A 26,250-nucleotide genomic window follows, 5' to 3' on the forward strand; every position below is an offset into this window, starting at 1 on the left:
ATTTCTAGATTTATGAAATATTTCTTAATACCTCAATAACCACAAATCAAGCCATGAGATCAAGTTACATTAAACATTAAGTTTGAAAAATAAATATAACATGAATTAGAAAAGTAAGTATATATATAAACTTTCCTTAATATTCTTACACTGATCTCTCATGTAACTCATGTATAAAGTATAATTACAATAAATCTCACATTACAAACAAAAACAAAAAGAAAGAAGGGTAAATTATATCAAAATTAAGATAAATATATAATTCAATCATACCGATAATTCAACGTACTACATCTAATTATTTTTAAAACAATAAATTAACAAGTGAGCATAAACTCAAGAGAATACAAGATAAAAAATAATAAATAATACTACTTCTATAAAACAAGACAAGTTCATTATGTAAATAACTATACATACACAAATATGTATGGGGTGCTGAAACTCACTCTCAACTCCTCATCAATTCATGTATTAATTTACACAATTTAGATAATAAGTGAACTAAGTACTTTTCATTTTTAATTATAAGTTCATATAAATACTACAAATCATATAATAACTCAACATACCATCCAAAATATGTAACCTCAACAATCTAAATAACCATAACACAAATCCATTTAGTGCATTTCATACAATTATTTAGATACTAGCTGAAATAACAGACTTAATATTTACTAATATATATATATATATATATATATATATATATATATATATATATATATATATATATATCACCACATGAATATATAATTGAAATAATGGTATTGCAAAGAAATTAATAATGATTATTTCAAAGTTACAACTGGTCAATTGATTTTGTTATCCTTACGTTTAAGTTACTCTAAGAAAATATTAATCAGGTTTATGTAGCTTTAGTCGCTGAAATAATTTCTTTGACAATTAAATTTAATAAAAACTTACTGGAATTTTTTATAGTTACAAGAAAAAGTTGAATAATTCCTTTTCTGTTGAGAAGATATGTCGGAAACAGTAACTTTGACCATATCATTGATAATTGTGCGTCTCAAAGTACTAGAAGAATTTTTTTTTTAAAGCATTACTATTTTTCTTTTGTATACTAAATTTAAGAGTAGAATATAAGTTTTTGTCAATGAAAAATAACTGAATATGAACAAATTAAATTAAAATATACTATATATATATATATGTGTGTGTGTGTGTGTATTTAAGTTTATTATATATGTGTTTATTGGTAAAGGTGATTAAGAGATAATAATCATATAATAAAATTAGATTATGAAAGAGTGATGAAAGATGATTTGTTTGGAATCAAAATTAGGGTTTACAAATAGCATTGGGTTTGAGAGTTAGTTGAGGGCATTGAACGTTAGATGAGACGGAAAGTGAACGCGTCCGAGTGTTAGCTGTGTATGTCCCACAATTTTTTTTTTTTTTTGTCTTACTACAATTTTTCAAGTTTTGGTTTCAATTTTTTTAAAACTATCTATGTTTATTTTAAATATTTTAAAACATATTATTTTTCATCCACTAATTTAAATATTGTTTTTACGAACGTAATTAAATAACATTTTAAAACTGGAGAAAATGTATATTCTTTTAAAAATTAAAACTAATTTAACTAAGTTTCAGAAGATTAAAAATATTTTTATCAATAATTTTAATTCATCAATGGTTTGAAAAGTGTGATTTCAGTATCATGCTTATACTTTTGTTGATCCAATTGCATTGAAAATTGTACGAGAAAAGCCAAGGTGCCTCACAGAAATATTTAACGTAGTCTCATTATTTAACTATACTAGTTGTTGAAACTTGTAACATCAACACTTATCTCAAAATTTTCCAAAGAATAGAAATCTTGATAAAAATAAATAGTTAAAGTTATAATACATTATTGGATAAAATTTTTAACGAAACCAATCTTTTGGCTGTTGCAAAATGTTATAAGAGGACGTATTCATTGAATGTAATTGATTGGCAATGACGCAGCGAACCCAAAAGTTTTGATATGAAAGTTTTGTTTTGGCACATTCAACTTGACTCATGAGTTCTAATAATAGACTGGAAGAAAAGCAAAAGGTGAGATACCATTATACGTTGAACATGATTTCAGAAAACTAGTTTATTAGTGTTTGTTTTTTCCTAATTATGTTCAGAAATTAATGCTATACTATGAGTACATAAGCATTGCATGTTTTGTCGCTTGCATGTGACTGCACAAATCAAAGAGGATCCCAATACCCCATTTTCTGCCTCCAATTGCACAACACAACCTACTTTATTCACTTCAAATTACTGTCAAACATGCAAGTGTAAAACTTTCTTTCCATTTTCTCACCACTAATCTTTCTTTTCAAATGGCCCCAACTTTATGGTGTTGTATAAATTCTTAGTGAAAAGGTTGAATATTTTTATTGTAATGCAGAAAGTGAGTCCAAATAAAATTGTGTTAATTTTGTTCTCTCTCTGTACAGTAGTAGGGCGAAGTAAGTACTGGTTTCTAAAAGTATTTACCTTCTCTATGCTGTCTTTTTGCTTTTGTTCCGGTGGAAAGTTCCATTTCGATTTTTTAAAATTAAATTAAAGGAAAAAAATTGTTAGGTTCACCTTCAGTTTAACTGGTACAAAATCCAAACACACGTTAAATAATCTCTTCTTCCGCTTTCGGTTGACGTTTATGTAAGATATCTTATCAATCTTAGGACTAACATATAGTTACGCCTTAGCATGTAGTGACGGTTGATTTTTAGTCTATTTCGAAATAGGGTTAGAGGTGAAAGTGATTGTTTTGGAGGTTGAAGAAGACATTGAGGAGAAGCGTGGATAAGATGACAGCTAAGATTGTTGATAGAGTTAACTGTGTCGAGCCAGTGACATACTATAGCTATTATAAAAGTCTTCCATGATGATTTATCATTAGTTATATGTTTAAATCCGAGTACAGAAACATTCTCGTTTTTGTTTACATCATTTAACAAAACCTTTTACAACTAATATTCAGTTCTCAGAACTTTATAAAATTAAACGTTAGTGTGTACTGGAAAACTTCAACAGGGTTATATGTCCATTGCCAACGCAATGAAACTCGGGCCTAGTAAAAAAGGGAGACAACTTCAACACAGTTATCATAATTAAAATTTCACTAAAATTACACTCATTCAGACCTTAGATGAAAACTATAATTGGAATTTCCAAAACAATAATTTTGTTTGAAAAACATGACTAAAACACGAGAAAATGCAATTATGTTTTGTCCAAAAAAAAAAGGTGGAACAAAAAAGGAACTCTTGATTGTTGGAATAAAATGCAGGGCACGATCTATCTTGCACCACAAAAACTTGAGCAGTTAAGAGCTGGTACCGTGCCCTCTCTTAATGTAGCAGCTGATTAAACTTACTGGCTCGCAAACACTATGACGACCAGCTCGGCCAGCTGCGATGTACCAAGAGGACTAGTATGACAGAATCATTGAGTATTTCTACAAACTGATACCATTTAGATAATATTGATGAAAAACAAAGCTTTAATCCAAACACTATCAGATATATGAAATGCGAATTCCTGTTAACAATAAAAGAGAACTCCTATGATTTGAATCACCATAATATAATCCAAAACAGAGTCAACCAAGGAAACATGAGTGGGAATTGTGAAATCGGGAGGCAAAGAAGAAATTAGTACAACAGCATTAATTCATTCGTATTTCATATTTCAGTTACAACACAGTAATTATGAGCCAATCTTACTGAAGCTTATTGCTAAATCCTAACCAGTCAGCAATTCTATAGGAATTAACTGTTGCTGACAACCATTAAAAAGCATAAAAACCAATGTCATTATTAACTGAATTAAAATAGTGAATTCCCAACCGGGAAGAGGTTATATCAGATTTGAACACCTCATGTATCATTATTTATCCAAATAATACCAATAGAGAAGTCCACCCTCTTTGGTTCTATATCTGCAAAATTTAAAGCATGCAATACATACATGCATGCAAAGAATGAAATACTCATTTGTGTGGTATGATTTTATATCTTATGCAGCAACGGATTGCTTCTCCTCATAATCGTAAAGATTAAGAGCTTGTAGCAACTTAGGCCAAGATTCTGGGATCCCTCCTGGCAAATCAAACTCCAAGAGTTTTCCTCTGCTACGGTAAAATTCTTCCACAGGCTGACTCTGCAAGCATGATAGTTATAAAATTAATACAAATGAATTGGGAAATTTAACGAAATAATAACACAAATACCTTTTCACTGTATATTCGAAGCCTTTCTTTGACCACTTCTTCGGTATCATCTGAACGTGTAACGAGCTTTGACATACAATGTGCAGGAGGAAGAAGTGGAGCCATGACCATTCCTGGGCGCCCATTCTCACCCTTAATGCTGATGGAAGCAACATTAAAATTTCCTCCACATTGATCGCAAATTCTTCTACCAAGGCATTTGGCAAGCAGTGCTTCTTCTTGGATCTTCAGATTGACTACCAAGTCAATGTCAGTCACTCCTTCCAATATTTCCTGTTCACACAGATGTTAAGCACGTTTTTATTGCATTGCTGTTGTTAACAAAGTATGGGGAGGACAGAAAATATAGCCATTGTTTGGCTACTACAAGCACATAAGGTAATCAATATAAAGACGTAATACTCACCGCTTGCTTTATTGTTCGTGGAAACCCATCAAGAATAAATCCCGATTCACCTTTTGCTTCCCCATCAGCCAGCCTCTTCGACAATAGACTCATGACGATTTCATCGGACACCAATTTACCTTGATTAACAATTTCTGATAGCTGTAAAAAGACCAAAAATAGAAAATCAAAAAGTAAAATAGATGGCTGGGTAGATAAAAAATAAATATACTACCCTCCTACAATTTATTTGGTCAAAAACTAGGCTACTTTAGAAGTTAAAGCCGTGTTATCTTCAATTCATACCCAACAGCTTCCAATAAACAGATAAAAAATAGGGTACACCACATGATGCATTGAAATCAAAACCACCAAAGGTATGTATAATTAAAACCTCAAAAAAGAGATCAATAATAGTAAACAAAGCTCATACCTGTATGCTTAAAAACATGGAAAATAAAAATGAGAAGAAACCAAGACTCAAAATTCACGGATTCAGAAGACAAGAAGGCAGACTTTACTTATAACCTAGTAAAATAAATAGCATATATCCAACCCCAACAACAGAATAATCCTTTACCACTGTCAAAGAGGCGAATGCAAGAAACTAACAAAATAAACTATTTAAATTTCATAGATCGCGGCTCAGATTGTCAAAATAAAGTTAACCAACAACAAAAATATGCCACAAGTATTCAGTTTCCAGTCTTGCAAGCTGTAACAATAAGAAGCCCAAAAAAATAATTCAGATCCACTCAAAGCGTGACTCAATTTAATATCCCTGAGTTTGCACTATCATAACCATATGTTTCTCAAAAACAACATCACTGAAAGGGGACGAGCCACAACCTTTGGATCTCAATTCAGCCAACTGAGTGCATCGAATTCCAAAGTTAGTTAATACCAGAATGCACAACCTAGGACCAAAGGGTCACAGAATAACATCACTGTTTTCTCAATGAGCAATGACATCACTACTGTGATTGTAACTAACAAAAGCATAGATTCTTAACATCATTTCACACTAACGCATTAGATTTAGGTTTCACAACGCGTGACATAACACATCAACGTCAGAAATTCAAAGTCAACGAAATCGATAAAAGGGTTTTGAAATCCCCAGAGAGAGGTTGAGACCTGGGAAGAAAGGGGGCCGTTGGAGGCGAGCTCGCTACGGACGAGATCGCCGGTAGCGATATGAGGAACGCCAAGGAGGTTGCAAAGCCGACTGGCGTAGGTGCCTTTTCCAACGCCGGGACACCCCAGGAACACCCACTGGACATTCCTCTCCTTCTGCGGCGGCGCGTGAGACAGGAATCGCGCCGCGCAAGGGAGGTAGGGGGTGCGCTTTACGAGGCGGGTTATGGCCGCCATTGGAAACCCAGCTAGAGGCACAAGAACGCAGCGGTATTCTTTACAACGCTGATTGCGCACTCAGCAATGCATCCTTCTTAAATAAATTTCTTTTCTTCTTTTCTTTCTTTTTCTCCAACTGTTTACCCTATCTTTCTTTTTCTTAAATAACTTATTTTCTTTTTAAATTTTAGGTAAATTGTGTTTGTTCTGTTAGGTTTTTTTTTTACTATGACAAATGTTTATTTATTTATTTCCAAAATTACGAATATGAGATTTTTTTCTGAAAATTTACAAATAGGAACAAGTCTTGATAACTCTTGTACTCATGATTTTGGTGTTAATAATAAAGTCATTAAGATGAACAATAACTTCAACTTTAATTAAATACAAAAAAAAACACATTGAAATCGTGCATAATGCTGACTACTTCCTTATATTTTCCTTATATTTTTAATTTAACTAAAGTGATATTTATCTTTTAACGAATTTGGTATTTTTATTTTTATATTGATAATGGCCTTTGAAATAGAAGTCATATTCATAACATACAACTTCTATTTCTTACATTATTTTTTATTTTTATAGAAGTCCCAGGAGGAACACGAATTCTATTTTGCTCATTTCAATTTTTTTAACTATTTTGCATTTTCTAAAATTTTGATACACCAATATTTTTTAAACTATTTCTAATAATTTGTTTAATTAATTTTTATAATCACATATTTTTTAATTAAGATATTTATTTTAATAATTTATTTTTTTTATGATCTTTTAAATCTTAAAATGTTTTTTCTAATTATTTGATTTAAAAAATTAAATATTTTAAATTTATGTGTAAATATTTGTTTTTTTAGGTAATTTTTAATAACTTGATTTTTTTATATTATATTATTTATTAATTAAAATATTTGTATGATTTTTTTAAGATAGTTATTATAAAAATAATATGTAAATTGTCACTCGATATTTTATTAAGAAATAAATTTGGGAGAAATATTTAGAAGATCCGCGTATTACTGGGATCTAAATGGTTTGTCCTAATTATTTATGTTGCAAAAAATTGACACGTGGATAAAAAGAATTAACCTTTTATCTTTTAATCTTTTGAAAATTATATATTTTACACTAGTAATCATTATATAATCTATCTATTTTTCTTATACTAGTAACTAAATGGATAACTTGTTAAGAAAATACAAAAAAGATTAAAATTGTGAATTTCTTATTAGACAAATGATTTGTGTCCATATGTTTGATTGAGCCACAGAACATGCCACGTTAGTTGTTTCTCTCACTTGAACCAATAAGTTATTTTCACTTTGCTATGCAACGAGGGACAAATAGAAAGAAGGAAAAGTCTTCAATTGTTGTTCTGCTTCCTGAGACCGTGTTCCATGGCATGCTCTCTTTCTGCAACTCTTGTGTCAAATTCTCTTCACCTTAACAGAATCACAAGTCACTGTTGCTTGCATCTTCATCCCACCCTTTCACTGCACCAAAACCTTCCAATATATTCCAAGAATCTTCCCAAACTCTTAACAACTCAAAATCATGCAACGACCACACCCTTTGCTTCTGGCACTGCAGGCAAGTTTTGTCTCAATCTTTACTCTTTTCCCTTTCTCAAGTAAAGAAAAAAGATAAGTTTCTCAAATAGCATCTAAAAAGATCATACATTTTCCCGTTCTGAAGAAGCCATTTGTCAATTTTGATTGCACTGAAACTGCTGAATATATATATATATCATCGACCAATATGAGATTAATTTAATTAGAATGCACTGTCTGTTTGAATATATAGTCCTGTAAATCTTGTAATAATTTCTTTATAGTCTATAACAAGTTCTAATTAGTTGACAGCGTAAATTGTAAAATAGATATGCATGTATCTCACTCAAACTCTTGAAGGTTAACTGTTTCAATGGGTGTATGCGAACAGGAGTAGAGTCTCCCGTGTTGAGTGATGATACCACAAGTTCTCTGGATTCTGTAAAAGTGTTTGATTTGGAAGGAAACGGGATTCCAATTTCTGACTTGTGGAAAGATAGGAAAGCCGTTGTGGCCTTTGCACGCCACTTTGGGTGATTTTTATCATATTTACACAACATAAGTTTTTATATGTGGTAACTCCTGTTTATCAGTTGCTGAACAATAATTTGTGCTCCTTTTTATCTGTAAATTTGCAGGTGCGTGTTGTGCCGCAAAAGAGCTGATTATCTTGCATCCAAGAAGGTAAAGTTTTCTGCTATTTTATTTCTCTTTTCTCCTGTTTTTGTCAATTGTTTTATGTTCCAATAAGCTTCCACCGTAACTGAAGACTCGTTTGATTACTGCCAGAAGTTAGGAGGTTGCTTTTAGAACCGAGTCTTAGAAGTTTATTTTGGTTCTTTGCTTTTGAGTTTATAGTATGCACTAGATATCCATCTTTATTCAAAATGCTGATTCAAACACGATTCATGGTTTTTGTTCCCTTTCATGTGATAAATGTTTGAACTTTGGATAGCTTCCTTTTGGTGTAATCTATATTTTGCTTCACTAGTTCTGACGGAAAATATCCTTACCATGAGATGGAAGGTCAAAGCATGAGTCATTTTTCTAAAATATAGTTTGCAATGGAAAGTTTTGGCTTGAGGAATCACATTTCATGAGAAATGTTTAGTGGTAACATTTAAATATTTCTATTTCACCAAGATTTGCATGCCTAATAACATGGATATGTTCTGCCAACAGGATATAATGGATGCATCTGGTGTGGCACTTGTGTTGATTGGACCTGGGAGCATTGATCAGGTATATCAGAAGAAATTATGGTGAATGTCTGTACTTTTTAATCAGGTCTGTTGGGTTAGATTTTATTTTCTTCTTTGGATGCTGAATTTTCTTGTACTGATCCATCATTTTATTGGCAAGGTTAATTAAGCTTAAGTCCTCTTAGAACATTGTTTTCACAAGCTTCAGTTTATAGTAAAAAAGATTCTTGCTCGATTATCTTCTTCAATTGGAGTCTGGTTTGTATTTTAAGTGGAACCACTACTGTCCAATAGATATAATTCTCATTGCAAGACTCCCAAGTATTAATTTCTTCTTTCTCTTATCATCTGAATGTTCTGGAATGTGTTGCTAATACCATATGTTGGTACAGGCCAAATCCTTTGCAGAGCAATCAAAATTTCAAGGAGGTGCTTTGCAGATAACCTTAGGCTTGTTATAAGTTTCGTAATTTATACATCTCATAGCAGCACTTTGACATGACTCTGTTACCTCTTCTAGAAATCTATGCAGACCCCACACACTCGTCATATGAGGCCTTACAATTTGTTTCTGGAGTTTTAACCACATTTACCCCCAATGTAAGTCACACGCCTCCAGATCTTTTATTAAAAATAATGCATAAATCACCAGTGGCCGAATGGCATATGTTTATCTATTGAGGTTTTTGTTAATTGCACAAAGAATATTCCATGTCAATTTCAGCTGTTACACTGCAGGCAGGTCTTAAGATAATACAGCTATATAGGGAAGGTTATCGACAAGATTGGAAGCTTTCATTTGAAAAGGATACTGTTACCAGAGGAGGCTGGTATGTAAATAAATTATCTTATGCTGTTTTTTCCAGATTTCTAGTCTATATCGCTCGTATGGTGTGTTATGATATACTAGACTCTCCCTTGTTAAATTAATCTTACTACATCTTCCAAGACATTCTGAAATACAATAGATATATTATGAGATATATTTCCTAGTTTTTCTAACAGATTCTAAATCATTTCTCCATGTTTACCCTTTGGTGCATAGCTGAATTCTCTTAACATTTTCTCTGCTTTTGAGATTGTGGCAGGAAACAAGGAGGAATTATAGTTGCAGGCCCGGGTAAAAATAACATCTCATACCTTCACAAGGTATGATATTCTTTGCTACTTGTTAGCTTAACAGCAAATAGCGTCAATCGACATAATATTCATGGCATATAAACATTTTTCTGATATCATTGTGTGGAATATGTTCATGAGAGCAGGACAAAGAAGCAGGAGATGACCCAGAAATTGAAGATATCTTAAAAGCATGTTGCTCGTGAAGAAAGAAAGAGAAGGAGCCCTTCTTTCTCTGCTTTATGTATCCTGCTTCCTGAAGTGTTAATCATATCAAACATACGGCATCGTACATCATATGTAAACTGCTTCTTATGCTGAGTGGGTTTTCTTGAGTTTCGGTTAAAAAATAACGTTATTACCCGCAATTTATCCAAAGATAACTCAAAGTTTGGAATCTAATACATTGGGCTGTTTAACCGAGGATTCTGTCGATTATTTCAAAATCTTGTATATAATAATTTTCCTTCCATTTCACAAGGTGAAACCTTCGATTCCGTTCTTTCCACTGATGGAATGGAGGAATAGGTTCATTGAGCACTTTATTTCATTTTCCAGTTTGCGATGGAATGTGCTGGAGTTCTAAAACAGACTTCCATAATCACTTTCCAGTTTCCGCTTTTTAAATTAGATTTATTTGTTTGACCTTTATTCATAATTGTGTTAAAAAACGTGGGAGCCGGTGTTAATTTTACACGTTCTAGAACAATATTTCTTTTTCTTTAATTCCTTGAGCTTCTCTTAAACTTGTGATGCTGAATTGAAATATCAGTATTACAACTTAGGATGACAGGTATAACTGGACATAAACATTGAGAATAGCTAATTACACGATTTGATTCGACGGCACTTGGTATCATTCATTATTTTACAGCTATTTTGATTACAGATACATGGGAAGCTATAAGCACATACATTATATACAGAGTTAGGAGGGGGGAAATGGCACATCTTATCTACTATTTGTACAAAATTCCTGTAAGTTGTAATGGAACTATTCAATGCTTACTTCCTGTGCAACCAACTGTATAATGATTTTCTGGTGACCTTCAACCTCACTAGAATTGCAGGTCTCCTGGTCTGAAACCCCGTTAATGTGGGTAATGCATCCTCTCCTGGTAGTGCTCCTATTTTGAGATTTGCAAAGTTGGGGTGCTTTAACTTTGGTGTGTCACTTAGCGCTAATCTGGTTCTGGCAGAAAAAACTTCCAGCCCCAATTCGTTTCTAAGAAGTTTTATTATTGCCTCTTGCACTTCTAATATGCGTTTATTTGGATTTTCGTCTACTTTAGTAGCTCCTATGACGATCAAGATATCATCATTTATTGAATGTCCTGCGTCCACAAATGTCAGCTATAAGTTATATTTAGATACATACATATATATATATATATATATATATATATATAGATATATATATATATAGATATATATTCTTTTGGTGTTTCCACCCGCTTCCTTTCAAAGTTCATATGAAGATGAATACTTATATGGCTAAAATTTCACATTCATACCTAAACTGTAATTCTCTTTGATCATACGAAGAACTGCAAGAACAACCAAACGAGCTTCAACCTGTTCACAACGTTGGTTTCATCACAAAAAGACTTTTAAGAATTTTCCAGATCAAATGTAACTAACAAAATATTGCTTATTTTATAAAATTGAGAGCAGTAACAGAAACAAGAAGGAAAGTAAATGAAATGAAATGCTGCAATCTGAATTATTCATTTGGTACTTATAGTTGAACAAACTTTAGCTTTTGGTCCCTACACATAAAAATCAGTCATTTAGTCTGCATGCATACTTTTTTTAATCTCTTTTAGTCCTATGACTTTAAACCGTGGGAACTAAGAGATTAAAAATTACATGTATAAGGATTAAAATAATATTTGTTGGGATTAAAATGGATAATTTTTAAGCAAGATCAAAACGTAAAATCTTATGCCAAAAAGATTAAATGAGTAATTAAACCTACATTCTATTATTGACTGAAATTCATATAAGGCTCACTAAATCATGATTCATGAGTTCCAATCGCAATTTAGTGGGACTCACATGAAATTCGCACAATACTTAAGAGCATCTTGAAAAGATAGTTCGCTAGCATTTCTATTAACAAATGTCCTTCAACCGTGCTAGAGTTGAGACAGTTTCATGAAAAATATTAACTGAGGAATTTATAGGCACCTTTGTGAGACCTTGAACATCAATTGATAGGATGTCAGCTACCCTCTTTAGCAGGTGAGCAGCAATTTTTTCAAGAAGTAGACTTTGGGATCTCTCTAATTCAGATTTATTGCTGAAAGAAAATTCTCCTTGCATCTCTCTGTTATCTTGTATCACTCCTTCACACCATTCCTCAATCAATTCTTCCAGATAGCAGTCATTGGGTTTATACCTGCAATACATAAGTTATTTAGTTTGCAACTGAAGCGATGTTGGTGTCAAATGATATTCTGGTCATTCCCTTCAAAGTACAAGATAGTCCTGGACCACATCCTTCTGTTCAATCCTTTGTATGCTACAATGTTTGGGAACTCGTTATATTGTATACCAGGATGACAATGGAAGTAAAGAATTAGAATCAGAATTCCCTCTTCTTCCTTGGACAACGAGGGATTCCAGTTCCTTTTAAATTCAAGGATACCAAAGAGGATCATGGTATAGGTATCACTTCAGTAAAGCATATCGTCTCATCTTCAATTTGGGTCACGCCAAACTCAATACCAAAAACTAGTTTATGAGATGAAGGTTGTCCTAGTTTTTATAAGGCTCTACTTTGATAATATTTACAGTGGATGTACTAAACACCTTTCTTATGCATAATATTGGACATCTGTAGCATGAAGCTTGTATGACCATTTTTTATATTGAATTGGGAAAGCTGAGGCCAGGCAGGCTTTTGGACAGGCGAAGATGGCCCAGTATCATGTCTATGATAGGGGGCTCTGGTTCCATCTTGAATTTGAAGTGAACCTAATGTAAACCCCAAAAGCTAGCACATTAGATGGGGGTTTCCCGAGCCTTTATAAGCTCTAGTTTGCTATACATATATAATTGATTTGGGATCTGAACTTCCCAAAAACAAACTTTTAGCACCAATTCACTATGGGAGAAATTATAACCAAGCAAACAACAACTGATAAAATCAATCAGGGCCTAATAGAAAAGAAACAATATTGAATAGGATCACTCATACCAAAGTTAACATTATGAATGTAGCATCAGCGGTAGACTACTTTATGTATGCAATTAAGTGCATATAGAGCTTGAAATAACATAAACCTTGCTGGGCATAGGTAATTCAGAATTATACTTGAAATTTGAAACCATTGAGAAGTGATCTCACAAACATCCAAATGTGTTAAAAAAGTTATGGACATATGATTTAAAATGGAACAAACAAGGTCTACATGGACACACATAACTTAGAAAAGATAAATTGTCCAACTTATCTCTGACGTGAGTAAAGCTAACATACCCTGCCTTTCGCATATCCTGGTATATAGCCAAGCATTGTTGCACCTCATGTAGGGAGCCATATTTACTGCGGGCCTTCAGAAGTGTGTTGTATGTTATCTGAGAGGTAATTAACAAAATCAATATAGATAAGATGATAAAGATGAAGCATACAATGTTAATTTTTCCCTAGATCACAAGAAAGTTTTCATTTCCCTTATTCTCAGAAATTTACTGTATTATACATTGTCTGTCATTTCCTTTTCTGTGAGTAGATATTTCAACCATCCTACTTATATTTTAGTTGGCTTTTATGGATGTAGAATGGCCGCCTTATCCAAGTTGCATTGAGTTCATCGATAGGGCTATCTAAATTTACCATTTTGTGAATATAACAACTAAAGTCACTGGGCACTTACCAAATTTGGTCTTATCTGGTAGCTTTTCATTTCTTCATATAATGCTAATGCTTGCATAAAATTCTTACTTTCAACACAAACCTGTGAACCAAAAGGCAAAATTCCATTGTGTCAAAGACCATATAATTTAAAGATAGTAAAAGATGTCCCTTGAAGTGTACAGGTAATTTCATAAAATAAAATGTGTTCATTTTGACAGAATAACTTTTGACCTTAATGGCTGTCGTATATGCAATAACATCAGGTTTAATTCCAGCATCAGCCATGTTCTTCAAAATCTGCATGGGAAACATGGTCATCTCATCAGAGAACTAAATGCATGACCATGATATGAATAAGCTAAGAACAACAATATTTACTCTCTGCACATCAATATTCAGGCAGACTATTATTTCACAGTAATTATTTGAAGTATGATTTTTATGGAATATGACATTATGACTTCATGGTAATAACAGCATCGACAACAAAGCTTTATCTCACTAGGGGAGGTCAGCTGGAATATGATTTCATGGTAAGTTTCCAAGAATGGTCCCATAATCACTTTCCATGTTTACAATTGAAACATGACAATTTTGAATTTCCTCTATCGTCTATCTTGCAGCTATAATTTTGCCTTGTAAATATTGTACTTTTTAACATTTTGGAGAAGAGTTTTCCCATTACCTGCTCTATTCTATGCCTCGGTGGTTTTAAGTACATAATCTCTTAGCTAAGCTGATTTATCAAGCTAAAAAATTGAACTAATCGATCATATTAAGATTAAAAAATACTTTGAAGCTGTTCTTTTAGTGCAAGTGATCCATAAAAAATTACAAATATGATAAGAAACACATGACATTCCCTGTGGCAGTGTTACCAAAACATCAATCCTGATACAATTTGACTAAAAAGGTTTCCAAAAAAATTATGCAAAATAGATGCAAATATATAATACTTTAGATTAATTATAGTTTTACCTCAATGGCACCCTCCACGTTTGCTGATGCTCCACAGATATCTATCAAAATTGACCAGCTAATTTGATTAGGGGAAAGGCCTACTGTTTCCATCTCTTTGATTAATGCTTTTGCATGGTAATAATCAGTACCACAGGCCTTCAGTAAAATATTGTATGTTGTTGTAGTTGGTGTGAAAGGGAACCTCTCAGCAAAATTCAAGATGTGTGAATTAGAAATGCCATTTGGCATAGTAGTAACATTATGCACAAGTCCCGGTCTTATATTGTTGTTGCAGTCTTCACCAAATGAACTTGACATCTTTTTTCCCTTCCAAGAATTGAAAAAGCGAAAAGCCCTGTCATATTGGCAAGCTTCAACACAGGCATTTAAAATGATGTTGAAACACTGAGTATTAGGCTCGCAGCCAGCCAAAAGCATTTCTTCAAATAACTGAATTGCCTGCTCTACAAGCCCTGTATGTGCACAGGCATTGATTAATGATGACCATGCGACAATATTAAGAGAAACACCAGCAGAAAGCATGTCTTGCTTGATTGTTAGAGCCATCTGCCATAACCTCGCATCTGCGAAGACCTGAAATTGGTGTGGGGAGATGTCAAATGTACTATTTTTGTTACATAGTTCTTCAGTGAAAAGAGCTGAACGAGAAGGTTGTAGATTCCATGCAATATCAATGAAATTATGGTGATGTTGAGTCTACAATAATATACCTTTATAATTGTGCTGTAGGTAAAGACATCTAATTTTAGCTGTCCCACTGATTCCAAATGCTTAAGTTCCCTATAGATGTCTTGAGCCAGATCAACTCTTCCAGCAACACAGCATGCTTTCAGTAGGATGTTATAAGATGTCATATCTGGTTTTAAACCAAGATTCTGGATTTGTAGAAGGAATTTAGCCAATATGCAGTATTTGCTCAGATGAAGAAAAACTTTAATGCTCCTGCCAACTCTTGGCATGACAATAAAAGCATATGTTGTCAATTAATATATAAAGTTATGCAGAAGAAATCTAATTAGTCTTCTTTTCTTATTTTTAAGGGATATCAGATGAAAATAATATAGACATAACTCGTTCGATGTTATCCAACACATTAAAAATTATTGAGAAAACAAGAATTGTAAAGACAAGTGAAGTGTTCATTAAAAATAATATATGCATGGATGCGTATCTCTGTTCTGGAGTTCTGCCTTTTTATTCTTTGTGTGTTCACATGTGTGTTCACATGTGTGTGTATATGTGCATATGACAACTATATTCGAGGGAAACAAGGGTTACCTGCATATTTTGATATAGATTTAATGTGTAGCTAAGATCATGAGCATTCACATTCATGAGGCTGTTGAAAACGTATATATTTGGAGTGATCTTCTGATTAAGCAAATCCTGCACCAGAAATTGTGTAAGTGTATGCTATAATATGCATCAGAGAAGTGAATAAATATTACAAAAGCTTGTATTGAGCTTGTAAGCCAACATCATAACCACTAGCTCGGTATTTATCTATCAGAACAGTCATATTTGATATTTTGAAATTCTAGGAGAGTGCCATTTTAGGAAACATGTGAAGCCAAAATTACCGAGTATGCCAAAACATAATCAAAAATTAATTACAGTTTCTGTATCCCTAGCCTGAGGAGATAATCTCTCTCCCATTGTCATTGCATACCTTTTGACAAATTTAGGGGATGTTAAGTGAAATAAAAAATTTAAAACTAGATAGACTATCCCCATATTATCAAGAGCATAGCATAACTATACAGGGTTCATGTAGGCACGTAGTTCATCCTTTTATAAATTACTATCCCTTTAAAGGGAACTAAGTACTTTATTTGTTGTGCAGTTTAAGAGAACCTGGTACTTTATTCGTTGTGCAAAGAATTCAATATGGTGTGCAGAGCTTCGGAGAGAATTCAGTTACTATGGACTATCCTATAGAATTCATTATGCTATTGTAAACAATAGTGCATCAAATTCACCATATATAGTAAAGGCTTAATCAATGAATCCAAATTAAGTTCACATAAATATAGAATATGATTTGATCTCTATATGCTGACATAAGTTTGAGATGTTCAATGCACATTTTTCAAAATATTAGCTTTATCGTTTTTCTAGTAGTTATGATTGTATATGAAAGGAACTTGGGTATTATGGAGTTCCTAAGTCCATCATTGAGTAGTATGGAATGCTCAGTGGAGTATGGTTTCCCCTCTTAATAGTTAGTTTTTGAGGGTAGTATCCCTCCCATAATACTTATCACGATAGTACTAGTTTGTTAATGAACAAATGGCAACCCTAATGTCATCTCTTCTCATTTCCCATGCAACAGCATTCTTGTGCTTGAATGCTTTCCTTTACTGCTTCATATTCAACTAAACCTTGGTGATTAACATTTGAGTAGGAATCAATAAAATAATCCTCATTATGTAAGACATTTGTGCTAAAAGATTTACTATTTATCTGGGCTACAATCTCACAACCAATTAATTCTTCTAAAACCTTTTAATTTAAAATGTCAATTAATCCAATGCAGTGATCATAACCACTAATAGCATAGCTCTACATTTAACAGGAACAAGAGCAAAAGAGCGCATAAACATGGGGGTTGTAGCTTGTAAGTAACTGGCACTGTATGCTACACCTAGGAGAATAAATTAATAATGCAGAACTCATATATGTACCAGAAAATATAAGTATGGTTTTGAATTGCATTAAGACAAGTTGAAGTGAGTCAATGTAAACTGCCACAGAAAATACCTCATATATGTACCTAGATTTCATGTAATCACGACATAGACCACAAGCATCAATTATTGCCCGGTATATGTACATATTGGGAGTATCCACATGTTTCTTCGATAGCTCATATGTTTTCAAAGCAGAAATCAAATCCCTCCTTTTTCCAAATTCTGATATAATACTGCAGAACAATATCTGTGCATGGGGAAGAAGACATGCATACCTGAAAGAAGTGATAATATCATTCTTATCATAGGGAAAGTCGACATATATCGACATATATTGAATTCACTAGTTTAGATTAGAAGATATAAATTAAAAATTAACTTCACAAAAGTATAAACAGACCATATATTAAAAATCAAAGACAACACATTCAAATGGAATCAAAATGCTCTAGAAATTGAAACAGTGTCTTTTACAACAATATAAAACCATACCTAACAGCTAAAATTGGTTTCCGACTAAGAACACAGCGTTTAATTACGTCAGACGGCTGAACAAGTCCCCTGATTGATATCTTGAAACCTGAAAGAAGAAATTAATGAATTTTATTCATCACAAGTCACAACAATGTCAATCATTAGGAAGCTGCTCTAATATTTTCTCCCCGGAAAAAGGAGTTCACTCAATTGATATTGATATATTGCCACCAGTTGTACTATTACAACTGGTTGTGGCAGTAGTAGTACTAAAGCTATGGTTTTTTTTTTTATCGACAATGTTAGTTGTTAGTATTTTTGTTAGTAGACAGAGTTAAACTTACACCTTCTCCCACCCTCCCTTTCAAACCTACCAAACCAATCTTATATTTCCAAATTTTTAGTAGAGAACCCACAACCTCTCTCACACTTTACCACTAAATCATCCTTATATCTCCCGTGCTAAAACTATGATGGTGGGAGTGCAATATACACTTAATTGATACTAATTTTCTGTATCTCTTTTAGTTACATCATATGACATATCATATCTACATTTCTCTCCCTTCTATTTCTATCTCTCGAAGTGTCTCGTAGCGTTCATACATAATTTTTCATTACTCAATGAATGCACAGCATAAATGCTAGTTAAGATATAAATTACACAACTAATAAAAATTTATGCTAATTAAGATTGCAGGAAAATTATTACTTTTTATACATAACCAAAAGCGATACTAGTAGAGACAACTCCACTCAGAAGCCAATGATCAAACGTCAATCCTTAGTCAAAGAACACAAGTCTCAAATTACTTATGTCAACTACTTTGGGGTGATTATCGTAAAAGTGGACAAATTTGCATGTGTATTTATGAGGATAGATTATATAAGATAAGATTATGAGGTGGATCTACACTACTTAGAAAAGGAAGAAAAATAAAAAGAGAATGGAGCCAAAAATAATTACGTGTGAGAATCTCCATTAGTTCAACAGCCTCCTCAATTTGGCCGCACGTGACCAAACGGCAACACTCCTTCGCAATGGCATCAATCGAAGAGCCATTAAGATGAGAAGCTAGAGAAACTGCGCGATCCTGCACTCTGTTGAGAGTGTGAACAACACTCCTTACCTTGTTCCCTCGAATTCCTAACAGAACCATCTTGGCCAGAACCTCAGCATCGACCCCAGAATCAATGGCATCCTCATCGAACACTTCAAATTCCTCAACGAGCTTGGAATCGGCGCTGAGAGAGAGGGGGGCTTGGAGGGCGCATGAAATGTTCCAAGAGGAATAGAAAGGAGCGAGCTTTGGAATAGAGTGTTTAATGGAGAAGCGATAGGGTGCTGCAGAAGAAGAAGAAGGAAAAGGGGTTGTGACAGAGGAGCCAAGGATCACGAAATCTCTCATTATTGGTGATGATGTTGTGATTCTTGGCCAACCGTTTGGTTTGTTAGGAAACTGTGATGGAAGGGTTTATATGGGTTTTGGAATTTGGATTGGATTGAATTTTAAAGGAGCATGTTTTTTCAACATTATCGTACCCACAAATTCCGTTTCCCTTCACGCAACCCACATTATAATTTTGCCTTCTTCTTCACTTTTCTGTAGAAAATATCTAGGAAGCATCTAGCTCATCGACATTACTGACAAGTTCCTTGCAGATTTTATTTTTTGGTTTTTTCTCGACAGCCAGATTTTTTTTTATTTGTTAGAATTTATTTAAAATGATAAAATCAAGTGCGACAAGTAGAATAACAAAACTTAGAAAATTGTTTTTAATAAATTTTAATTAATAATAAATAATGCATATGGTATTCAACATTGATCTTAAAAAATTAGCACGTGCTCCAGTTTCAGTTAGACAATTAAATTAACTTAATATAACTGAAATTGAAAAAAAAAATTGATAGTATATTTTAAGTACTTAAAGTTATTTCAACTGAAATTCAAACAACACTTAGTGCTGTATTTGAGATAATTTTAGTTAGTTCTCACTTTAAATATATATTGCATAAAAAATTAGGTATGTAATTTCATTTAAAAATTGATTTATTACATTAATAGAATAATATAATTTTAATAAAACTTTAAAATATGAATAATAATCTAATGTTATCTTTATCCTTCAATTTATGTTCCAGCATAAAATGTTTTCATAAGCAATTTATATATAAGGTTAGGACCCCTGAAAGAAAATTAAACTTTTGTTTGACAAAATTTGAGATCAAATTTGATTTTAAAACTTTCAACGCGACACCCACATATAATAAAGATTTTTTATCATTACAATTACCGCATTTTAAGAACTATTTTTTTTTTCAATTGATTTATATAAGTTTGGTTTTCTTTATATACTTCAGTTTTGTTTATCATTTACAAAATATAATTCATATTAAAACTTACATCTGTTTTCATTATTGTTAATAAATATATTAAATTTGATACAAAAAACATATGAAATGAGACAATAAATTTAATGCATTTATAAATAAATAAATGAAAAATACTACACCACTATATGTTTTGAATCCTGGACCATCACCTCTTTGTCCTAGATCTAGGACTTAATCCCAAGAGTGAAGAAAACACACACATATATATATATATATATATATGTGTGTGTGTTTTCTTCACTCTTGGGATTTTGTCCTAGATCTAGGACTTAATCCCAAGAGTGAAGAAAACACACACATATATATATATATATATATATATATATATATATATATAGACACACACACCAATATAGTAGGTAGTGCCCCTATTATAAACCTATGAGACTTCATAAATCATCTTCATCTACAAAGAGGAAACCATAATATTAATACAAGTTTTGTTTTGCACCCAGAGGAAAAAAGTTAGAACAAATGTTATCTAGATGAAGCTTTGTATTTGTATTAAAATGGGAGCTTCAATAATTATTCTTTTGACAAAGTTAACCTAAAATTACAGTCCTAAGTAAAGTTAAGCATCTATAAGAGTCTACTTAATTGTGTTTATATTTGTATAAATTCGTGTTATAAAAAATTTACTTGTATAATTTATAAACATTTGTATTTTCATAACAAAAATTTACTTAATTCGTTACACAAATACTGGATTTTAAGTTAAATTAAACTTAGTATGCAAGATAATTGATATATTTTGTGGATAAAACATGTTTAAACCAGGGTTTTCCATGGACTTTTGCCTAAGTATCCAAAAGAGGAGTTATCAAAATTGATAAATAACAAACAAGTGGTTATCAAGTTCACAATTGATTACCCTATAAACAATTACATAACCTAAACCCAATTCACTAATTGTCATTTACCATTCCGTCCAAGTCCAACATTTATCTTGTCTTCACTTTGAAGAATTTTTCCATACCAAAAAAATGGTTAAAGCAAGCACATAATGTGATCATTTTGTTCTATATCCATATCTCACTTCTGCATGGAGGAAAACCATCTGAAAATAGATTAACCATGAAAAGCCAATGACAAATCGGAGGAAGAAAATTGTTTCAAGTGGTTGAAGCAACAACACCAGAGAAGGAAAGGGAGAACCATCGACTTGAATCGAAAAGGATTTACATTTTCTGTGAAATAAAACTTCATTTGATTGGTATTGGTGCAAGAATGGTGTACAGTAAAAGAAAAGTGACAATAATAATTGCACCCCCTAGAGTGAAAGTGGGACTATTCCAGAATCTGAGGTTTGATCTCTCTGTTCTCTTAATAGGATCAACCTCCTCAGAAAGAGGGTATTCTGAACGCCTTGGATTCCAACTCACATACTTATCTGAAAATTTGGAGAAGGCTTTTTTGCCCCCTTGCTTCTTCAATTTTGACCATGCCTTGTCCCAGTCTGTTGAAGATTTATCACCTGACACATTCAACCATAACCAACAATTACAATAACTTGCAGTCACTTCTGCACTTTGTTTAATGGATTCAATTCTTCTGGAAACAAACAAGTTGAAGAGTAAAAGTTTGATTATATATTCATTCTATTTCCTTTCTTTGTAATGCAGACAAATTCTCATTGTACTAAATCCTGGCTAATTATCAGAGAAATGAAAACTACAACGATTGAAATCCAGATCATTTTGTTTGTACAGAAACTGACGAGACAAAATTTAGCTATTGATCTTTTAGGTAATCTATGAATGTTTTTAACCTAAAACTAACATATCGTCACTTTTATGTCAGTAATTTTGATCTAAAATGCTCTTCCCGTTACTTGATCAACAAAAACAGAAAGAGATATTTTAGCTTCAGATTAAAAAAAATCATACATTGAACTTCTCTTACAACTACATATTTGTTTCTATTTTGCTCTTAAAGTACTATCATACATGTTCATCATCACTATAATTAGGGGAAAATGAAAAATGGTGATGGTAGAAGAATAACTGTATACCCTTATTATTGTTATCGTCTTTCGGTTGAGATTCCTTGGAACAGAGAAGCTTGAAAGGTTGGTATCGTGAAGAAGAGAAACGATGCGATATGAAAGGTGGTGACGAAAGATGTGAATAAACATCCATTTGCATGCAATTGAATTTCAATTTGAATTCCAAAATTTTTCAGGTGGAAGCCAGGAAAAAAGATCGTCACCTGTTTCTTATCCTTTCATTTGGATCTCCAAATTCATCACCTCCTCACAATTGTTCTTCCTTTTTTGTCCCTCGACCTCCACAACCTTCATCTATAAATTTTATATTTTTATGATATAATGTTGTAATTTTCAACATAAATATTTTAGTTAATTTAATTGAACATAATTGTTTATATTAATAGAATGAATAACTGAAAATTTTAATAAAATAAATTTATAAAATAACCTTTTGAGATGGTTACAAACATTATATCATTATATGATATAGTCTTTCTCAAACAATTATACAATATATCAATTCTCCTATTGTTTATGGTATACAAGACCCCTCTTATTACATTTTGTAATATTGTCGCAAGCAACATATAACTAAAGAAATTATTTATATAAATGATGTATCATTTTGTAATATTTATTTTCTCACTCTATTGCATTTTTGTTATTATTTCTATTAAAATATATTTTTTCATTCTATTAATACAATAATAAAGTATTTATTCGATTAATTTTTTAGTTATTTATTATATTAATATAATTAACTATAAATTATTTAATTAAAATATTAAAAAAAGTAAAAAGTACAATATTGTTACAATAAAATATACTTATGTAAACTATTCAGTTAAATAAATTTTAATTTCCTTAATAAAATCAATAACTAATAAATTAAATTAAATTAAAAAAAATAATTTAAAATTATTAGAGCAAGCACGTAAAACAAAAAAATTAACACTCAAGTCGTCATATCAAACACGGCTTCAGTTTGAATGCAAAAAAATCATACGAACAGAAGTCATAATAATAAACACGATAAAAAAAATATAAAGAGCAAAAAGTAAAATATTCCACGTAGCGTGACTTTTAATAAAAGAAAATTTGATTAAATATGTTTGTAATTTCTTAATTTTTTTAATGAAAATTAATTAATTATTCTATGAAATTTTCATCAAATTTAGTTTTTTTTTAATTTTAAAAATATGTGCATTTAATTTTTTAAAATAAATTTTGTTAAAATTTGGTTAAAAAATTAAATTAAAAGATTTTCAGAGTTAAAAAACTAAATTAAATTAAAATTTCAAAAAATACTAATTTTACTAAAAATTAAAATATCAAAATATGTTTAACTCGGCAAAATTTTTAAAGTAAAGTCGTGCATCCTCGTAAAATTTCAAATAAGATAAACAAATTATCCAATTTCATAATATTTTAAAAAACAAACCCCATTACGTAAATACCATTCAAAATTTCCCACTTTTCATACATAACCTGTTAAGTTTACTATTAAGAATTAAGAAAAGGTATACTGACATATTTATCAAGGTTCTTTATATGGTACTTCCTTCTATATAGAAATTTGCATTGTTTCTAATAAAATAACGGTTATACTTTTCTAGTTTTTTAAGAGGTAGTCACTTCTTAATTAATTTTATTCGAAAATATTATGCTTACTAAAATTTAACTAAAAAATATGAAACTTATTAAATTTTTATAATATAAAAGTCAAAGATATTTTAAAAATAGAAATTGAATGATTTAATTATGAAAAAAAATACATCCACTCTTAATTTTTTTAAATGTGAATTTTTTAAATATCATTCATATTTTTATTTTAAAATAAACCTTTTTAATTATGTATGTTATTATTAACCTTCATACTCTTTATTTTATAGATATTTATACTTATATTTTGTTACTATTTATTTTATAGATATTTATACTTATATTTTGTTAATATATATATATATATATATATCAAAGTTATATTTAGTATAATTATAAGTTAGTAAATTTAATCTTACATATTTTATATTAAAACACTATTTTTTTAAATATAATTTTTATATTTTGATATGAAAAATTGTAATGGGTCAAAATATAATTTTTTTTAGATATATGATTAATGTATGTAACTCTCATTTTAATAGTATCAAACTACTAAAATAAAACGTTACATATAGGATAACTTATAAGGAATTTGAAGTTACCAAAGCACAAGATTCTATTCTTGAAAACAAAATCTATCTATCTTGTTGCTTCTCTATGAATCAACTGAAAAGATATTCCCTTTCTAAGCTCATACCGGTTAAGGTGCTCATTACAAAAGAGAAAACAACACATAGACAAACAACACAAAAACAAAAGTAAGCTAGTGATACAAAAACACTTTATATAATACATTAACATTACATGCATGAAACATAAATCACATATTACAATCCAAACATCCTAAACATGTCAACACCTAAATTGGACGATCTGGATTAGTATGAATGTCGAGTTATGGCAGGTCGTGCACTTGTGGTGACCTCTACTATTAACCTTCGTACTGTTTATATTTATATATTTGTATCAAAATTATATTTAGTATAAGTATAAGTTAATAAATTTAATCATACATATTTTATATTAAAACACTATATTTTTTAAATATAATTTTTATATTTTCATGTGAAAATTTGTAATGGAGTCAAAATATAATCTTTTTTAGATATATTATTAACGTATGAGAATTAATTTGATTTATCTTATAATATTTTTTTTTATATTTTAAAACTTTTAATTTTGTTCATATTTTTTATTTAAATTTTAATCAATGTATGAATTTTAAATAAAATAAGAAAAGTAATTGTCTTAGTTGAATAATGAATATAATTTTACTAAAATTATGGGGATGTGAGTTTATTATAAAAACTTTAAGGAATGAGAATACCGATTTATTTAACACTTATGTGACCAATTATTTTAAAATTAGATGAGTGTAAATTAGTGGAATGTGAATATTATTTATAATGATCTTATAAGAGGTAATATGTAATATGTAGGAAAATATGTTTATGAGTTTTATATAAGAGTATTTAAATGTTAAATAAATAATATGGAAAATAATTAAGATTACAAAGAGATTAAAGGGGATAAGAACACGTGGAGGTGGATAGTACAATAGATAAAACCTTAAACTAAAGCATTTGTCTTTTTTTTTTTCTCATTGTCACTCTTATTTAAGCCAATAAGATTATTCTTGTATAAATATTCCGTATTTGTTATCTAAATTCACTATATCTATTAAAAAAATATTATTTTAATATTTTAAAAGTAGTTTAAATATCGAGAACATCATCATTCGCTCCCTAAATATATATTAAAAGTGTTAAGATACAAACAAAATCCGGATAAAAAAAATTGAACATAAATTTATATATACATAAATACTTTCATTAATAAAAGATTTTTTAAAATAATATTAAAAATAAATTTGTGAGAGTTTGCCCAGCACAATATCTCATGTTTACGTTGAACCTCCCCCAACATCGTTAACAAAGTTACTAATCAAACCCTCCCAATTATCAAGAACATGTTTTTATACGAAGAGCAATGTTTGGGGACATTAAAAGAAAATATCCTCTTGTAGTTCTGGGGTGGAGCAAATGAAATGAATAATAGGTCTTGGCGCGCCTTGTACCGAACTAAAAAGAGAAGCAGCAGTGGCACATGATTTGTATTAGGTGTGACCCACTGCTCCTTTTCTTTCACTGTCATTTCCTCTTGTTCACAAAAACATTGCCCCCTCTCTCATGTCCCTTCAACTTCTTTCTTTATACCAATCTTCTCTTTAATCTTCATTCTTTATCTATCTAATGTGCTATCCACAATCTACTTACGCCGCCAAACTATTCGACACCATATAACCCTCTTTCATGTCGTCATTTTTTGCTTTCACAACATTTTAACTTTTACTAGAAAGCTGTTTATGTTCTTGTTTTCTGATCAGCTCTTAAAATGTATTGTAATT

General features: G+C 31.1%; 4 protein-coding genes across 4 annotated transcripts; 1 reads left to right on the forward strand and 3 right to left on the reverse strand.

The window, feature by feature from the left end:
- Nucleotides 1–3,662: 3,662 nt before the first annotated feature.
- Nucleotides 3,663–6,077, reverse strand: LOC124832590 (adenylate kinase 1, chloroplastic-like). Its single transcript, XM_047306831.2, has 4 exons — nt 5,763–6,077; nt 4,647–4,787; nt 4,241–4,513; nt 3,663–4,170 (listed from the first exon to the last, which is right to left on the reverse strand). The coding sequence occupies exons 1-4, from the start codon at nt 5,997–5,999 to the stop codon at nt 4,027–4,029; spliced, it is 795 nt and encodes a 264-aa protein (XP_047162787.1). The 5' UTR covers nt 6,000–6,077; the 3' UTR covers nt 3,663–4,026.
- A 1,228-nt stretch (nt 6,078–7,305) lies between these two features.
- Nucleotides 7,306–10,272, forward strand: LOC124832592 (Thioredoxin superfamily protein). The gene is made up of 9 exons (XM_047306835.2): nt 7,306–7,568; nt 7,920–8,061; nt 8,167–8,212; nt 8,711–8,770; nt 9,123–9,159; nt 9,251–9,330; nt 9,469–9,560; nt 9,819–9,879; nt 9,996–10,272. The coding sequence occupies exons 1-9, from the start codon at nt 7,376–7,378 to the stop codon at nt 10,053–10,055; spliced, it is 771 nt and encodes a 256-aa protein (XP_047162791.1). The 5' UTR covers nt 7,306–7,375; the 3' UTR covers nt 10,056–10,272.
- A 364-nt stretch (nt 10,273–10,636) lies between these two features.
- On the reverse strand, nt 10,637–19,312 carry LOC124832591 (Tetratricopeptide repeat (TPR)-like superfamily protein). The gene is made up of 12 exons (XM_047306833.2): nt 18,824–19,312; nt 17,875–17,962; nt 17,453–17,657; nt 15,971–16,078; nt 15,403–15,567; nt 14,690–15,265; nt 13,943–14,008; nt 13,731–13,811; nt 13,334–13,431; nt 12,040–12,250; nt 11,364–11,424; nt 10,637–11,183 (listed from the first exon to the last, which is right to left on the reverse strand). The coding sequence occupies exons 1-12, from the start codon at nt 19,263–19,265 to the stop codon at nt 10,855–10,857; spliced, it is 2,430 nt and encodes an 809-aa protein (XP_047162789.1). The 5' UTR covers nt 19,266–19,312; the 3' UTR covers nt 10,637–10,854.
- Nucleotides 19,313–21,294: 1,982 nt separating this feature from the next.
- LOC124832581 (2,3-bisphosphoglycerate-independent phosphoglycerate mutase) lies at nt 21,295–22,521 on the reverse strand. The gene is made up of 2 exons (XM_047306820.2): nt 22,263–22,521; nt 21,295–21,725 (listed from the first exon to the last, which is right to left on the reverse strand). The coding sequence occupies exons 1-2, from the start codon at nt 22,393–22,395 to the stop codon at nt 21,454–21,456; spliced, it is 405 nt and encodes a 134-aa protein (XP_047162776.1). The 5' UTR covers nt 22,396–22,521; the 3' UTR covers nt 21,295–21,453.
- Nucleotides 22,522–26,250: the final 3,729 nt, after the last annotated feature.

The sequence above is a fragment of the Vigna umbellata genome, chromosome 5 (assembly GCF_029865625.1).
Source record: "Vigna umbellata cultivar VRB3 chromosome 5, Vumbellata_1.0, whole genome shotgun sequence".
Taxonomy (NCBI): domain Eukaryota; kingdom Viridiplantae; phylum Streptophyta; class Magnoliopsida; order Fabales; family Fabaceae; genus Vigna; species Vigna umbellata.

What these genes read in the sequence shown, in the direction of transcription:
- LOC124832590 (XM_047306831.2), bottom strand. Translation starts at nt 5,999, where the DNA reads ATGGCGGCCATAACCCGCCTCGTAAAGCGCACCCCCTACCTCCCTTGC. An exon ending in ACGGCCCCCTTTCTTCCCAG is followed by an intron (nt 4,788 to 5,762) that starts GTCTCAACCTCT and finishes GTCTTTTTACAG; the next exon opens with CTATCAGAAATTGTTAATCA. An exon ending in TTCGAATATACAGTGAAAAG is followed by an intron (nt 4,171 to 4,240) that starts GTATTTGTGTTA and finishes TCATGCTTGCAG; the next exon opens with AGTCAGCCTGTGGAAGAATT.
- LOC124832581 (XM_047306820.2), bottom strand. Translation starts at nt 22,395, where the DNA reads ATGCAAATGGATGTTTATTCACATCTTTCGTCACCACCTTTCATATCG. An exon ending in AGACGATAACAATAATAAGG is followed by an intron (nt 21,726 to 22,262) that starts GTATACAGTTAT and finishes TGAATGTGTCAG; the next exon opens with GTGATAAATCTTCAACAGAC.
- LOC124832592 (XM_047306835.2), top strand. Translation starts at nt 7,376, where the DNA reads ATGGCATGCTCTCTTTCTGCAACTCTTGTGTCAAATTCTCTTCACCTT. An exon ending in GCCTTTGCACGCCACTTTGG is followed by an intron (nt 8,062 to 8,166) that starts GTGATTTTTATC and finishes GTAAATTTGCAG; the next exon opens with GTGCGTGTTGTGCCGCAAAA. An exon ending in GCAATCAAAATTTCAAGGAG is followed by an intron (nt 9,160 to 9,250) that starts GTGCTTTGCAGA and finishes TACCTCTTCTAG; the next exon opens with AAATCTATGCAGACCCCACA.
- LOC124832591 (XM_047306833.2), bottom strand. Translation starts at nt 19,265, where the DNA reads ATGAGAGATTTCGTGATCCTTGGCTCCTCTGTCACAACCCCTTTTCCT. An exon ending in CATATACGACAGCCATTAAG is followed by an intron (nt 13,812 to 13,942) that starts GTCAAAAGTTAT and finishes TTTGGTTCACAG; the next exon opens with GTTTGTGTTGAAAGTAAGAA. An exon ending in CAGGATATGCGAAAGGCAGG is followed by an intron (nt 12,251 to 13,333) that starts GTATGTTAGCTT and finishes TATGTATTGCAG; the next exon opens with GTATAAACCCAATGACTGCT.